At 42.3% G+C, this 16,908-nt stretch overlaps 1 protein-coding gene across 2 annotated transcripts; it reads right to left on the bottom strand.

Annotated features, from left to right (window-relative positions):
• Positions 1–319: 319 nt before the first annotated feature.
• Positions 320–16,462, bottom strand: CDADC1 (cytidine and dCMP deaminase domain containing 1). Of its 2 annotated transcripts, XM_075489689.1 has the most exons (10): positions 16,301–16,422; positions 15,919–16,066; positions 12,964–13,058; positions 11,167–11,344; positions 9,717–10,295; positions 7,590–7,639; positions 6,331–6,500; positions 5,607–5,796; positions 4,891–4,951; positions 320–3,586 (listed from the first exon to the last, which is right to left on the bottom strand). In XM_075489689.1, exons 3-10 carry the CDS (start codon positions 13,051–13,053, stop codon positions 3,513–3,515), a joined length of 1,392 nt encoding a protein of 463 aa, XP_075345804.1. In that variant the 5' UTR covers positions 13,054–13,058; positions 15,919–16,066; positions 16,301–16,422; the 3' UTR covers positions 320–3,512. The 2 variants fall into 2 exon arrangements, with proteins under 2 accessions (XP_075345804.1, XP_075345797.1); XM_075489682.1 differs by lacking the exon at positions 15,919–16,066 and having other exon boundaries at positions 16,301–16,462.
• Positions 16,463–16,908: the final 446 nt, after the last annotated feature.

Raw genomic sequence — 16,908 nt, 5'->3', positions numbered from 1 at the left:
TGTGGAGGTGGCAGCTCATGCAATGCTCCCTGAGGCAGTTCTTACTCTCCCAAGGAAGAGGGAATTAATGCTTATCAATGCTCGTGGGGCTGAGGGAGGAGATCCCAGCCCTTTCCCCAGGCTGGCAGGAGGCACAGTCTCATGAGGAGACAAATTCTTCAGGCAGAGCCGAGGGAGGTGATGCAGCTCAGCAAAGCATCTAAGACTGCAGGAGCAAGGACAGCACTGGGCTGGTAAACGGTGTGAGCATTTCAAAGCACTCTGTAATGTTTCTAATAACCCAAAGCTCTTAAAAATACACTTCAGCACTTAGTGCCAGATTAATTTATTAGCAGAAAACATGTTTTGCTGTAAGGCAGACAACTAACAGAGAATTTCTGTAATTCTCAGTCAAGAGGCCAAATTATTACTGATAGTTAATACCTGCAATTAAAATGACTGCTCTGAAATGAACGGAAGAGACCCAAAATGCATATGGAAATTTCATACAATATATAAAATATATAACTTTTACATTTCTTAATTTTAAATACATTGTTCTTTTTATGTAAGAAACCAACATCCTAGAGTTCATTTGCAAAATAAGCACTGCAGGAGATGTCCAATCTTCCGTGGGTCTCCCTGGTAAGCAGATGACATGCACAGCAGCGCCTACAGAGTCCATGGGTTGAGAGAGAAACCCCATTCACACTGCTTCTGTTGTCCAGGACAGAGACCCTACTTTGTAATCCCAGCAAGAATTAAAAGAAGTAGAGTTACACTGATAATCAGAGCCTACAGAAACTGGTGAGCCTCTGGAGGAATCTGTAGAAATACAGCAAGACAGAAATAAAGCCAGACTTCCAAGCCTTCAGCCCTACAAGCAATTCCAAGTTTCATGGAAAGTTTTGTACAAAAATCCTCTTTTTAAAAACTGATAAAAAGGTAAAATCTTAACTCCTCATGAAGTACAGGTTACCAGCAGCATTCACTGCAGCGTAGTTATTTAATGTGTGTGATATTTGACTTGTATCTTGATTTACCTGTCCATGTACCCGGGCCACCTATGATGTTTCAGGGACTTTTCAATTTCAGCTGTTCCTATAAAGACACAGACTTCTTTACCAGTTTTGATGCCAGCTGACTGATCAGTATAAAACTTGAAGGGGCCTTAACCCTCCCCTGTTTTTTTCCCTGCTTCTACCTCAAGTAGAAGAGCATTGCTAATGGATTATGGCAACAAGAAGGTTTCAGTGGGTGGGGAGGACTTTTTACTCTAATCTGGGCAGTGTTCTTCTGATCTGTAGGAAAAGCCAAGAGTAATTATTCTAACACAAGATGCTTACAAGAAGTGTGCGTGTGGGAAATATGCCAAAGTAAAATAGTTATTATTTAAAAACAGATTATAATCTTGCTTATGAAACACAAACATTTGACTTTAACGTCATATAGAAGGTACAAACAATGAAACTATACAATCCTTGATGAGAGGAAAAAACTGTCTTTCTGAGGTTTGTACAGCATCCAGACCAATAACGTAATCCCCAGGCCCTGGACTCTGAATCTGACAGGTGAGGCACAGAGCTCTCGCAGCTGGATCTGCTGGTCCTAAATTCAGGAGCCGGGTTCCTCCACACTAGATTACAAGACCTGGTGAAGTGGCAGTTCAGCTATTTCCTCCTGAGCAACTGTGAAAAAGCACTCTTTTGTGGTGTGATGCAACAATGGATTTCACCATCCTTCCCTTAGCTGACAAACAGTGTCAGATTTTTCTCCTTCATTCACTACCTGGTCCTGGGAAATGAAACTGTATGCACCCTGCTTAGCAGGACAGCAGTGGTGCAGGAGGCCAGCCAGCTGCCTGATGAGATTTCTGCTGCTAACTCTGCATGCACTGCACTCAATCAGCAGCCCAAGAGCAGCCTTCAGTCTAACCAGGCTCAGAAAAACAGCAGCTTCTCCAGCTCCAGTGAGAGCGAATTCTCATGGTGGCAGGAGGATATAAGCATTCCCCAGTTCTGAAGTCCAGGTACTCAAGAATGAAGTTATACTATGAGCCATGGGGAATCACAGCTCCTTGCTGCAGCTCCCAGCATCAAGAACTGTACCTTAAGTTACAGGACCAGTAGCCAAACTGTGTGAGAACAGACTCCGTATAATTAATGCCACGTTAAAGATGCTTTGCATACTATCCAATCACAGCTTTGCTATCTAGTTCTAACCTTTTCCAAAGCCTAAAGGAAACAAACAGAACCTACAGCAGCATCTTAAGACATGATTCCCCTTCCAGGACTTTAAGGAGGGCAGCAAAGACAAGACGCATGAAAGAACTGGGAACAGGCCGTTTATATATCCTACTAGCAGCAGCAAAAAAAGATTTAAGGTGTTTGCACTTGAGAGCTGAGCAGAAGAGTGAACAGAAAGTCTTGGAACGTCTGCTCAAACAAACAGCTAGAGGTCATATTCAAAGCAGCAGACAGATGGGAGTAAGGAGAGTGACCTCTCAAAAGATGCTGGGTACAACTCTCTGTTCTGGTTACCCTTACCTACCCAGCACCTCCTCAAAACTAGCAACAACATTAGACTGCAGTTTCACTGACTGTTCTGAAGTCACCCTTGCTCTATGTGTAGTCATCCAAGAGACTGGCACCTGAAAAGATTCGTGCTATTCCACTGGTTCCGTCCTATCTAAGAAATAACAGGACAACTGGCACTTTATTACCATCTGTAGTCCTAGAAGCCTGTTAGTGAAGATTAACAAAACCTAAATACTGGCAATCTTCACATAGTGTGTAGGGGCCAGTGAGATGCATACAGCCAAATTCTTTTAGGCCTGCATCCAGAAGCTGAGAAAAAGCAAAGCCAATCTTTGTCTACATTAATTCAGATGGGACGCACTTGAGGAAGCACACAGAGCAGCAGTGCAAGTACCACAAAACAAAGTAGCCCTGCCGCTATAGTAGTTGGAAGAGGGTACGTATGAGAGAGAAGCTTGATCTCCAAATCGCTTACCTAGCAATGATTGCCATCCCAATGGCTTTGTCTCCTTTATACAAGCAGACTGAGAAGCAAAAGCCACTTTCAGGAACAGGAATAATTGCTAGTGAGTATTTATCTACCATTTCCTAGACGATTTCCTTGATGATTGTACTTGAAGAACTAGGGCTTATTTCTGCATTCTGCTAGCCCAGAACTTAGAAATCCATTCCCTCAGTCCATACGCCAAGCAAAAATGATACCATTTTATTATTACTCTGATCTACCAGCAATAAACTTTCAGTATTTTTTTTTAATGTGCTAACAATGATTAGCCACCCAGTTACTTTCACAGAAAATACAAGCAGCATTTTTTTCCCAGGAGCTTCTAAATTAAAAAGACCTTCAGGTACTTCTGTAAAACATTTAAGACATCATAAATAAACTTATTCTAAAAACCACTTTCCAAACAATAAATAAAACTCTTCCTTATTTGAAAGTGCAAACAGGCTGCTTTATAAAAAGTACAGAGCAAGACTGCAGAAGTGCTTAATTATTCAATAGTGACCAAGACACACTTTCTTGTTTTGGTGCTGCTGGTCATCTAGTGATTTTGTTTTCTGGACCCCATCTAAAGAAAAAAAATATATGTGAAACATAAATACAATAGTAAGCATAGTCTAAGCACTCAACACATACAGGCACACTGAATAACACTGGGTGGGGCGTTGGGGTGGGGGAGCTTGTCTTCTTCCCCATACAGAGGAACATGCAGTAATCATAGAAAAGAAACATACTAAGGAAAAATAGCAACTTAAAACAGTTCAGTGTTGAAAATGCAAGCATACCATCTCAAAGAAAACATTGCTAGAAAAATGAGCCCTGTTAAAGGTTGTCAAACAAAGTACCCCAGGATGAATCTTTTCTCCAGCTGGGTCTAAAAACCATTACAGAGAGGGACAAACAAGCCCTAACATTTTGCAGTGATTACTAATGCCATAAACACCAGTCTAAGCCCTTCCCTCCCCAACTCATAAGGAAATAGCTAACAAAGAGACTTCTCCACTAATCTAGCTCACTAAACGTTAGGAATTAGCTTGTAGTACGTGGCTATTCATGTGCTACAAAAACCACCTTCAGTCTTTTTTATGCTCCTAGCATGGTGCCCAATGCTTTGAGTAACTGCCAACTCCCTATCTTTATGCTCCGTATCTTCATGCTTGAGGCACAAAAATTATATCGCTTATTTTTCCACATTATTTTCCGCTCTGCATAAGAAACATTTTAAAATGGACTGGTAGCTGACAGTAGATGCCAACGGTGGGTCCCTTTTGTAGCACAAAAAGGCTTCAACTTAAGACTCATCTAAACTGTTTTCAGAAGATGACAGCTCCCTTGCTACAGGGGTGCGGGTCAACAAGGATTTTGTGGCCTTTATATTATATACGTGTATACATAGACACAAAAATAAATGTTGATTGAAAAGCATTGGCATAGATTCTACTTCATAAAAGAAGCAATGAAATGTTCTGCAGAACATATTTAAATGACTTGGACAAGTCCAGTTTCTCTTGAAAAAGAATGGCACTCTTTATAGAACACAATAGAAAAAGTCTTTATAGAACAAAATTTAAAACATGATGAAGTAGTCTGAAATGACTGTGTGCAAAGCAGCATATTGTCGACCTTGATAACAGCATTACTGGATTTTGTAACGTGTGCGCCAATGCCAAGCATTTGTTAAAACAAGCTTGTTTTCAACTTACCATTAGTTCATCTATTCAAAAAGCTCAGAGAAGTTTTCAGAGTAAAATTTAACTAATCAAAATCAAGATTAATTAAGACTAATCAATCCCAGAGGGATTCAGGTTTGTTTAAAACTTGATCTCACTTACTGACTTCAGTCATAAAACGAATTAATGAAAAAATACTTACTTTCCCTGGCTGTGGGGTCATGGAATTCAGGGGCATTAGTGCACAATGGATTTAGTTGCCACTGGTAAAAGAAGAAGAAAAAGTTTACTTATTCCAGAAGAAAGAGCAAAGGGGGAAGCAAAAAGTACCCTACAGTCCTTCACGGTAAAGCATGACTAGAGGTCAGGTGGGAAATGAAGGGCTCCCCCTCAAACACACACTTGCTTTGAGGATAAAAAGCTATTAAGGGATGCGTGGCCATTTACTCCCCTGAGAAAGGGAAATGAGCCTGCTCAAACCTAGAGTGCTGCAGTTTGTCATGGTGAGCATCCTGAGTGCAGGTGCACTTGGCCACCTTCAAAACCCACCGCAGCTCTTTCAGGAGCTGCTGGAAGGGCCTACAAAATCACACAGTGATCTCCCACATCAGCTGCCGTGCTGTGACAGGGAGGCTCGGAGAGAACTTCAGAGTGTAAAGAGACCACCTCAAACAACAGCAACGAGTCAGAGGGAAATCTGCAAGGCAATTAAAGAAAACAGACACACTTGGCCCCACCATCTGGCATATAGCACAGCACTCCTCCCCAGTGTCGTGACAGAGCAACCTCTCAATTCCACTCACTTCACTAAACAGCACAAGAAAACACCCCTCTATGGTGGCTGCAGATGACTGCTCACTCCACCCTCCCCCCAATGCTGCCCAGAGATTTTAGAATATAGTACATTTAGACACTTACTGTAAATTTGCTTACACCCTCAAGTTCACCAAACTTCATATAGGATATGTCTGCTTTCTTTTTTCCAGCATCAACATCTCCTGCATAGATCTGCTTGATACCAGCCCCTTTGATTAAAGGGACACATTCATCACATGGACATTTTGTCACAAATATCATGCTTCTCTCATCTGGCTTTATTTCTCGACACCTACAAGCAGTCAAAAAACAGCATTTCAGGGTTTATATCTTGATACTTTTGAATGGTGACAAACTTGATACCTCACAAGACCAAGCAAAGAAGAGTTGTGTTACCTACTCTCAGAAACAACTTATTCCTAATCAAGTGCACAAGTACACAACGATATCTGGTTCGGTTTTACTATCTGTGAACAAAACACCCACCCCACCTCTCCACACATAGCACTGCCGGAGGCCTCAACAATTGCCACGATTCCATATTTGAGGTTATAGCATGGTCCTAGCAGAAAGCAGAGGAAGTGGCTTGTATCTGAAAGATAGCTGCCATGCATTGGAGTGAATATCCTTTAAAAACCAAGTTCACTTAAGAACTCTAAAGAAACCCCAGGAGCTGACTGTGTCCATGCACATCCAAGTTCTACATCATAGGCATAAACAAGACCGTGATTGCAGTCCACACTTCATCACAGTGACATCATGCATTTGTCATGGAATTGTTTCTGAACCATCTCATTCTTTTCTGTGGTAAAAATAAACCCATTACCTGAATGCCAAGGCATTCTGCTCCGCATGTATAATGTATCTGAACTTTCTGATTTCCCGATCTTTTTGTTTATCATCCATGTGTGGAAAATCAGCATATTCAGATCCAACAGGAAAGGCATTGTACCCACAGCCTACAAAATACATTGCTCCTGTTCCATCACAGCTTCTCTGCAACAGTAAGCAAAGCATCAAATTTGGAGACATTTAAACTGAGTACTAAGTCAAAGTGTTGTGCAATGTATACTTTCACATTATCAGTTCATGCCAAGTTACAGCAGTTAAACGAGAACTCAGCTCTTGCTAACTGCTCCATGTCTGTATGGAGCTTTTCCACTAAGCTCCACAGGAGCCACACGGGCAAACTGTAACATCGCACACAACACACTGCACCAGGCTTTAGAGGTTTTCCTTTTAGCAAGTAATACTGATAGCAGGAGCAAAAAGTCTGAAGGATTTAGTCCTTAAGCCTTTCTGCAATGTACGAAGTTAAAGACAGCTGGAGTTAGTCCCTGATGTGCCAGAGACTCTGTTTCACCTGCCTCTCAACAGGCACAGTGACCAGTGGGCTGACAAAGTAGCAATCAGCGACTGAAATCAGAACAAGAAACAAAACAGCAATAAGCAGCTGCTGACTGAAGTGCTAAAAACAAATGAAGAGTATGTTGCAGCTGCATGGAGAATGAGGCTTCCTGGGATTGGTAGCATGCATAATCAGAGACATAAAGAAATAAAAACTTTATGTTTGGATGGGAAAAAGCACAGTAACAATATTTGTAGAAAAATACCACTTTGATCCAAAAAGGAATGTGCTAAAGGCAGTACAGCTTTTCAACTGCAACAAAAATCCTTAAGAGATTGTCAGGCTATGATTGCACTGAGACCTCTCCAGAAAAAGAGCTGCCAAGAGGGACCATGCAGAGCAGGCACATGCTGCCTGATCAGCAGCTGTGGCAAAACTTTGTAGCCAGGACACCTAGAATAACTGACAATGACTAGGGAAGCAAGCACACTGAAAAGCTAGGCAGAGACACTGTGGTAGTTACTAAACTCATTTATACTTCCCCTTCATCTTGACAGCGTAACAATGAACCAGTCATTGACTTAGTTACTAAAGAATGAGAAGTGCAAGCTTTCTATAGCACTGTGCGTGTGTACGAAAAATGCACGTGTATAAACTTAAAGCAAAATAACAAGCTCAAAGCAGATACAAGTGTATGAATTGTGAGTGCAAGAAAAAGTAACTTTTTCAATACTTACTGATTTTTCTTCTGCCCAAATAATAGCTCCAACTCCCGTTTTATGATCCTCTAAAATATATAACATTTTAGCAGTAAATAACAAATAAAGCACTTCTGAGTTACCTATACATTAACATATGACATCCTAGAGTAAGGAATAACATTCATTGTTGCTTCATGGACAGGAGAAAAGAAATGCAGAAAGATTAAGAGCTTTTAAGTCATATGAGTCTACTGCAAAAGCTGGGTGTCCTTTAACTGCAAGGCCAGCCACTCGAAGACTTTGCTACGTCCATTTGTTCACAAATGCTAAGAAGCAACCAATACATATATCAGATAAGAAAATGTGTGCCAAGAATATATGTGGACAGGTTAGCTGATGTGAGATGGCAAACTGATAAAAACCTTCTCATTGTTTACTACTTAATTTAATTACTTAATTTCTGCCATTCCTTAAGTTTATGGTTCTGTGGTCCAAATTCCTATCAAAATTAGTTGCATTTTATACCTAATTCAGAGACAAAATGTTAACAATCGGATTTTGGGGGATGTTTCCTATCACCACCACAGGAAAACTGGAACAGAACTTTCATTATGTGACTTGGAAGATTTTTATGGAACTTGGAAATCTTCCCCAGTAGCTATTGATGAGAGTCTTCACCAGTTAAAACAGAGCATATCAAGAGAAAATAAATGTTTCAGGCTTCCAGTGATTAACATTGTAGAAGATGCTGTTTCAATTAGCCATTTCCATCATCCTTAGTATCACTACCATATACAATCACTCAAAGAGGGTCTTTCCTGCCAAAGATATGTTTTATGAGGGCTGATTTTATTTATATTCTGCATATTTATTAGTCACTGATGTATATTAAGCCAGCATAGAAAACATCCTATGATCTTGCTCCCCTTAAAGCCACCTATATAATAATGTAAAGCATCTAAATATGTGTGTGCGTGCTGTTATTTATTTCAATTTCATTACAGGACTGAAGTGGAGTAAGAGTTTGCTCAAAAAACACCTGAGTCCAGGCTGAACAGCACAGATAAAACTGAATTTTGCTGCCCCAAGAGTACTCAAGCTTGGTCATTCTATCTTGCTCTGTACAACAGTAGTTGTACAAAAACCTCACAACTGGTTCCATGAAACTTCTGAATTACTTCTAAAAACACAATCTCCTCTGCAACTTTTGGTGACCAAATTTGCAGAGTACCCCAAAATAAAGCAAAACACAACCAAAAAAGGGAAAGGTTCTAAAATATGAAGATTCACCTTTACAAAAAACAAAGTCTGAGTAAGTCAAAAAGGCACATTCAGCACCTGACTTGATAGGTTGGTTTTGTGTGTGCGTGTTGGGGGAATAGTTTTGTTTTAAGCTTTAAAAATGTACTATTTATTTGTTGACAAGGGTTTTAAAAAAGCAACTATCCTATCTAGATGAAAAAAACATCACTAAGGAGTACCACCAAGTTTTAAGTCTTCATATTCTGTTCTCTGGAAGAACTTAACCAGCTTACTGCATTGCTACCCAGATGGAGTAAAGTAGCTAACAGAAGTCATCTGTATCAAAAGATAGTCAATAACTACCCTTCCATCCTGAAAGCCTGTATATCAAGACTCCAGCATCTTTGCAAAGAAAACCCCCATCAGATATATAATCACTTTCACTAACAAGACTGGAACTAGGAAACTTCATATAACTGTACTTAATGCCCTACCAGAAGGATATTATTTCACTGCTCTTTCCTGAAGAAGTCTACATAATACGCTTAAAATATTGGCACTTATTTGATAACAGAAACATCTTGTGAAACCTCTGTAAAAAAGAGCCTCAGAGCAGCTTGAAGAATTTAAATGTCATTGTATTCTATTTTCAGATAGGTGTTGGACATGTTGTCAGGGCAGGTTTTGCTAGCAGTGTATGTGAAATACCTGCCCTGATTTTCTCTTGGAAAGCTCAGTGCTTTCACACACAATACTAGGTACCCCTGTGGAGTTTTTACTACTACTGCTGCTCCTGTTTCACAGATGTAGGAACGGAATTCAGCAGCTTGCTCAAGGAAGTATTTGGAAAAAGTAAGACTGAAATCAGGAACTCGCTCTACTCATGAGACCCGTTCTTCCTCCACTACTGTAACAACTCACCTGTCCGGTATGCAAGTAGTCTGGCTTGTATCATACAGTGCCTTGCAATTTCTTGGGGCAAACCCTGATGGTCTGTTTCATTTGTTCGCTGTGATTCACTGTTGTAAAATCCAAAGCATCCAAAGACAGGGACACTGGCAGCCACTGTCGCCAAGACCAAGACAAGATCTTTCATATTTTGCCTAAGGTTGCTGAAGTACGGATTTTCACAGAGGTTCTCCAGTCCTATTGTCATCAATATTTGCTTGTGTGTTTCCTCATTTGAAATTAGGAATAAACTTTCATACTCTTTTATTCTCTCTTGTCTACATGCAGTATAAAAGTCAGTATTTGAGTCAGTCTGAGATTTTGCTATTTTTTGAATAAAATCAAACTTGGTGGAAGTTTCTTCAACAAATTGTGCCATATAGCACACCAAGGGCTGAAGCAACACACACACACGAGCACGACTATTTGACTTCAGTCTTTCTACTGCTTTGGCATCTAGCTTTGCATCATCAGTAGTCATGGGATTGGACGCCTCAGTCTGCAAGCTGATTTCAGGATCTGCAGGCCAGTAAGAAATCCTGTTCACCCCAGCTGGAAGAGAAGATAATGCAGCAAAAGGAACCATGCAAGCAGAGCGCAACATAAACCTCATTTTCAACACACTATTGCCTAACCCTGTTTTTACTCCTTTAAGGTCGTGAGTGCTGTTTCAGTGACATCTGGACAACAAAATGCTAGCATATACGAGTATCGAGAGCTTATCAGACTTTGATAATCAGACTATAGACAAAAATTGGAATTTCCCAAGTTCTAAGATTTTTGTGGTTGCCTAATTTTGCATCTTACCTACAACAGATACATTAACACCACACAAAAAAGTTAGCACTAATAGTTGCACACAAAAAAGTTAGCACTAACAGCAACTAAAGTTGCTGCTGAGATTAAAAACCAATACTTGCAGAAGGGCTGTACCAGCAGATCCCATTTCAGGAAGTGAATAATCTGACTTGTCTTCATCTCATTTGGGAAAAAGAAACCAAAAGTACTCCCTGTGATTTCTGCATAAAAACCACCCTTCCTCTGGTGCCACTGACAAGCAATGGCAGGGTAAGGAAAAATGTAGCAATCCAGGCCTAGTCATCAGTCTTAGGGTCGTTCTAGCAAAGTGCAACAGGTATGTCAAGAATCTCAGCAGTGCATCCCAACCAAGAGACAAGCACCACCAGTAATAACAGTTGCACAGAGAAATAGGGTCTAAGTAGCATACCCTAGTTTCTTGATCATCAGCTCCAGGAAATGCACATTCAATACTGTTTTCAGCCTTGTGGAAAATATCAGTGCAGGCTACACAAGTTAGGGACTGGCATTCACAACTGGGACAGTCCAAAGAGAAAACAGGCTTTCTGATACCACCAATCACAAGCATAACATTTACTCCTACTCTCCTACAGCCATTGCTTACCATTTACAATCATTTTTAAACAAGTTGAACATGGTTTTCTGGAAAAATAAAGATCACAGTTTTGAAGTCCTGATCCGTGTTTAATGAGTGCAATCTGGCCAGCATGCAAGTCTGTACTGGAACAATGAAGGCCAATAATCTTCATGTTTTTCACCACAACTAGACCACTCTTCTTTACCTACAGAAAAATGCATTACTATTATTGTTACTTTACTTTTTTTCAACACCAAGTCCATAGAGATGTTACAGCTCTTCCTTGGGTAACAGCAATCAGCCAGCATCAGAGCATACAGTTCTTCAGTACAAATTGATATGAATCATTAAACAATCTCTGTTACACATCCCCTAAGCAGTATTTTTTTTGTGTGGTTCCTACACATGCCTGTTAATATCAGAATGGTGTACTCCTGTCAAACTTCAAATAGGGACTTGTCGCAAATTCCTGATTTTTCTGGTGTGCTGGTTTTGGCTGGGATAGCGTTAATGTTCTTTATAGTAGCTCGTATGGGGCTATGTTTCAGATTTGTGCTGAAAACATTGCTTTGCCCATAACAAAACCCAGAAGAAGCATAGAAAATTCTGTCAATTATAGCTGAAACCCCATCTGAATCATCCAGCATCTGGAAATGCTCATGAATTTAATTTCTGTCTTAAGCTTGACCATTCTGTGAGCCAATAGCTTCTCTAGCTTTATTTCTGCCTCTGCATTTACAGAAATAAATCCTGGTTCTGAAGAATCTTCCATGGAAAAAGTCTGCATACCACAGACAAGAGCTCTTACATATGGATTCCTATGTATTGTGAGGAAACTGGATACATGCTAGTTTGATGAAGCTGGTGAAACAGATCTCATGATGCAATCCAGCTGCTACCAGAACACTGTTGCCTTAGATCTGTAAATTATTCCATTTCTTTGCGGTTACAGAAATGAGGCTGTTCTAAAGCCCTACATATAACCCAAGTGCCATTCCTAACTGAATTACTAAATTTGAAACTGCTTTTGAAGTCTGTATGGTGATGCTCATCTATCCCTCTTTCAGATCTAGTCTGGGACATACCAAGCTCTGAAAATTAGGCCTAACTGTCACTCAGATTATTTTCCTATCTTTTCTTGTCCTGGCTGATACATGTGCTATGGATCTCAGCACATGGGTATGCTCTGCACAAAGTAGTGATAATTTTAAAGAGCACAATAAGAACTCCGATCACAAAAGGAAACACCCTGTTCCAGGACACTCTGAAAATGCCCCTCTACTTTGAAGTGTAACTGGCAGCTATTTAGAAGACCCATTCTCAAGGACAGTTTCTTTTCATTGTCACTAAGGTAGTTATCTACAAGTTCTTGATCAGCAAACCTTTCAAGTCATTCTGTGCACCTCCACTGTATGAGAACTCTTCTACAATCATGAACATCGACATTTTAAAGAATATCTCTACACCATCAACCACACTGATTTTAAAGTTATAATTAGTATATACTAAGAAGCACACAGTATACACCGTGCCTCCTTTGTTATGCTCTTCAAAATACCCACCAGCATTTTTTACTGTTTGCTTCACCTGTCAGGGGTACACCTTGCCTTTCAAAGTTTTTCAGAAATAGCATGCTATTTAACCATTTTGCTATTTTTCTCCCACCAGCAGATTTTTTTCTACTTCTAAGAAATATTTGAAAAACGTTTATCAATACCCCCCCCCGCCTATCTGTCATGTAAAGAGCAGTTAGGTTAAATTCACTGCAGGAGCTATTACCATCTGTTCAGAAAGATCAGTTAATGGTAAATGTAGACATTTTACCTGTGATTTTTTCTGTTGCTCAGCCGAGGGAAAGAGCTCCATCCAGAGACTGAACAAAGTAAAAAGATTGACCTTAGAAAGTCTTGGCATTTGACCTGTCATAAGAAGAAAAAAAAGAAATATTTATTAAAGAATATTTATAAAGAAACCCCACATTGTTGAACAATATTTTCCAAGTCTTCTACACCACAGCTGCTAGAGACGCTGGTTCATCAACCACTTTTGCTATTACAGCAGCTAAATCCACACTGTCCTCTTCAGGGCAGTAGTTATGAACTCAGAATGCTCAAATCTGGATACAGAGATCAGATTTGTGCAATAAGAGAAAGTGGTGAAACTTTCACTGAAATGCAGTGAGTTAATTCTACTCAGAGGTGAAGAGCAGAGATCACAGACCAGATCCCACATAACTTAATGTGCTCAAACGATTCACAGATGCTTACAGAAATTTGAGACATAGCTTGTGATTCAGCTTCAGGCTCACTACAGAAGAGAGCAAAATTATCTAGGCACGCATCATGATCTTACACTGACACTCGCAGCAAGAGTGGATGAGCCACTGTGAAACCTTCCAGTTACATCAGTTCTGGAGAAACCTGCTTCTGGATTTTTACAGTCTTAAATTTTGCTTAGATTTTTTAAAAAATTTAAACCTATTGCTCAGGCTGTCACTTCTGACTAAATAACCAAAGAGGTAGCAAAGAATCCCTTCTCGGACCACCACCTTGTGCTGTGTTGTGCTTCTACTCAAAATCTGGACATTGTCCTGTGAGGGCCAGTGCTCAGCGTTACTGAGTGTCCCACAAATGAAAAAGGAGGAAGTACTGCATTGCTCACTAATGCTTGCACTATTCCAGATGTAAAGTTGTCTTGCCTCACACTTGGCAAGAAGTTAATTAAGTCTTCGAAAAAGCTCCACTCCCTATTTCAGGGGTGCTTAGAGAGCTGTAATGAACACATATTCCTCTGCAGGTCTCACATGTGCTGTGCAACAATAGTATTATTTCTGGTTTTGTCCCTTCCCGCAAACGTTAAAGGTTTTGCAAAGGAGGAAAAGGCAGAGGCAAGAATAGAATAAAGAAAAACATTTATTTAAGTAGTTCCAGTAGTTTGGAAGAGATATAATCAGATACTAAGATTGCTTCGGTGGGGGAGAGGGTTAGTTTAATAACATGTCTGTGAACCCAAACAATTAGGACAGCAGATAAACATATTTAATCCATGACTGGAATACCATTTTCAGACAGTAATTTAGCAGGTTTTTTCACACAGAAGTGAGAGCAAAATTACTAGGGATTTTGGAGAGCAACTTTGGAAAGCAACTATAGACCTCTCAGCAGCACCATCTGATGCCACACTGTCTACTACTTCTTAGGCTGCCCAGCTATGCTATCCCACTGTGCACAAGCACTGCAAGGAGCATCTACTTAGCACAATCAGACACATGCGCTAGAAATGTACATGGCAAGTAGCACACATGAAGATTTGTTATCACTTGTACTAAAAGCAAACTGTAAAAGTAAGTCTACAAGCCACATCTAGACAACTAGAATTTGTTTTCTTAAATGGGCATTTGAGTTCATTCTCATTACAGCCCCTGTTCACTCCTGTTGTAGCACACACATGTACAGTTCCCAAATGGCAAGCTAAAATAAACAGTGCAATTTATACCAACTCACATGTATACTGTCTTGTGTTCTAAAATGGATTACAATTTGGCATACAGAGTAGAGTTAAAACAGAATACACCAGAAACAAGTTTGAATTACTGTTTGTTTTCTTGGACCTAATCTGAGTGTGACCTGTCACCTGTCACAACGCTGTTGTGAACTGACATGAATTTATAACAAGAAGCAGGAGAATATTATGGTGAAAAAGGAAAGACCTGTGGTCACAGTTATTATACCTATCTATCTGCATCTTTATTCACTTATGTAGTTAAATGTTCCCTTAAGTTCAACAGAGTGGTTGAACTTATATACTTTAATCAGTATTTAATCAATACTGATTAAAGTGGCCTGGAAAAAAGATAGGAGACATCTTACAGAATTCAAAGCAACTACAGAAGACTGGGGAAGAAAAGGAATCAGGCTCTTTGCTACTGAGAGCAAAACCATATATGGAAGGAGTGCTCTTTTCAGGTGCATCAGGTGCATCCTCACAGCTTCCCTACTTTACACAGCTTCCCTACTTCACACAAAGGTACAGTTTTATTCCTCCAGGTTAGGGATCTCACTCCAGTGAGGCAAAGCGTGCTCCAGGGAAAGCATGCCGTGAAGGCCAGTGTCGAAAACCCTGCTGCTCCTGCACCTGCAAGCAAAAAGGAGCAGGGCACTGCCCATCCAGATGTGGCTCAGATATAGGATTATGCCACGGTTGCAATGTAGGAGTCCCTAGTTCAAACTCTGAAAGGCTTGTAAGGAGTCATCTTGCAAATACAAAAGTAACATTGCTTTGACATCATCGAGGAGGAGGAAATCGGTGACATCACTCTGCTGTCTGGGAAAAGGAAACTAGAAACCATTTTCAGAGTTCATCTTCTTTGCTCGCTTGGAAACAGGAATTTCATAAAACTGGGATGAAACAAAACCCATTTACCCATCAGGGAGAGCTGGCAGCCCTGTTCCGGTCCTCAGTCTGAGAGCTATAGATACAGTCCATGGGAGATCTGTATGTACACACCACTCCCCTGGGACTGCAGCGACGGGATGTATGAAATCTATCAAAATCCACTTCATTTGGGCATCCCCAGCCTTGTGAGAAAGTTGCTCTCTACTAAATTTGTACATTGGCCCTGCTATACGGGTTAGTAAGAACACCCCTCAGAAGGCAAACATTTTTATGCACATTACATCTTACACACATTAAATATACATGGTACAGAACTGGAAAAAAAATCATTTTGACGGGGGGGGGAAATGCAAAATACAAGCCTATGTTATCAAAAGGCCTTACGAATAAGAGCGCAGGCAAGCAGGGGGCGGGGGGATACTTTACGGCGTTCTCTGTAACAGGCAGGAGCACTCTAGGAAACAGCAGTTAAGGAGGGAGAAGGCAGGAGCTCTCTGAACAGCCCCGGGGAGGGGACAGCCTCACAAGCGCCCTGAGGAGAGGACAAACCGGACGGTTCCGGGCATTTCCTTAAACACCTCCAAGCACCCGGTGGGCGAGAAGAGACCCGCGAAAGGCCGGTCAGCGCACCCCCCGCCGCTCCCCGCCAGCCGTTGACGCCCGCTCCCCACCGCGGCGGGGCCGCGGCTCCCTCACAGCCGGGACAGGCCCCGGCCCAGCCCCCCCGCCGCCAGGCCCCCCACGGCGGGCACGGGGCGGCGCTCACCGGCCATGCTGTCGGTCTGCGTGCTCGCCGCGCTCACCCGCGGCCCCCCCGCCGCCACCGCCTCCTCTGCGCCGTGCATCGGTGCCGGTGCCGCTCCCGCTGCGGGTGCAGGTGCGGGTGCGGGTGCCGGCACAGCCCGCTACCCCCCGCCTCCCCCGCCCCGCCCCCATGGCCGCCCCGCTCCTCCCTCAGGGCGTCGCCGCGGCGGGGGCGTCCGCATGGCAACCGCCGTTGACGGGCGGGCACCTCGGCCAATAGAAAGCGGGAGTGGAGGGAGGGGGCGGGGCTTGTCCTGACAGGGCGGGCCGGCGGCTCCCGGCGGGAGGCGGGCTCCGGCCGCCGCAGCGGGATTTTAACGTGGAAGCGCACCCCGCCGCCTCACTCTCCCCAGCGGGGTTTCGAGCCTCTGGTAGCCGCCCGGCCTCGGCGATGGCTGTCGCGCAGACCCCTGCCCGCTGGGGTGCGGCGTCGGGGGGAGCGTCGGCCCCCCGCACCGCGGGCCCGGCTCGGGCCCTCATCCACAGCCTGGCCCTTGGTGGCCTCCCGGGGAAAATCCAAGCCCGCAGGCAAAAAAGAGATCCGAGGGACACCCCGGCCGGATGCCCGGG

This window comes from Mycteria americana, chromosome 1 (genome assembly GCF_035582795.1).
Source record: "Mycteria americana isolate JAX WOST 10 ecotype Jacksonville Zoo and Gardens chromosome 1, USCA_MyAme_1.0, whole genome shotgun sequence".
NCBI lineage: Eukaryota > Metazoa > Chordata > Aves > Ciconiiformes > Ciconiidae > Mycteria > Mycteria americana.
The sequence above is the reverse complement of the archived record's forward strand: the minus strand, read 5'-3'. Positions and strand labels throughout refer to the sequence as shown.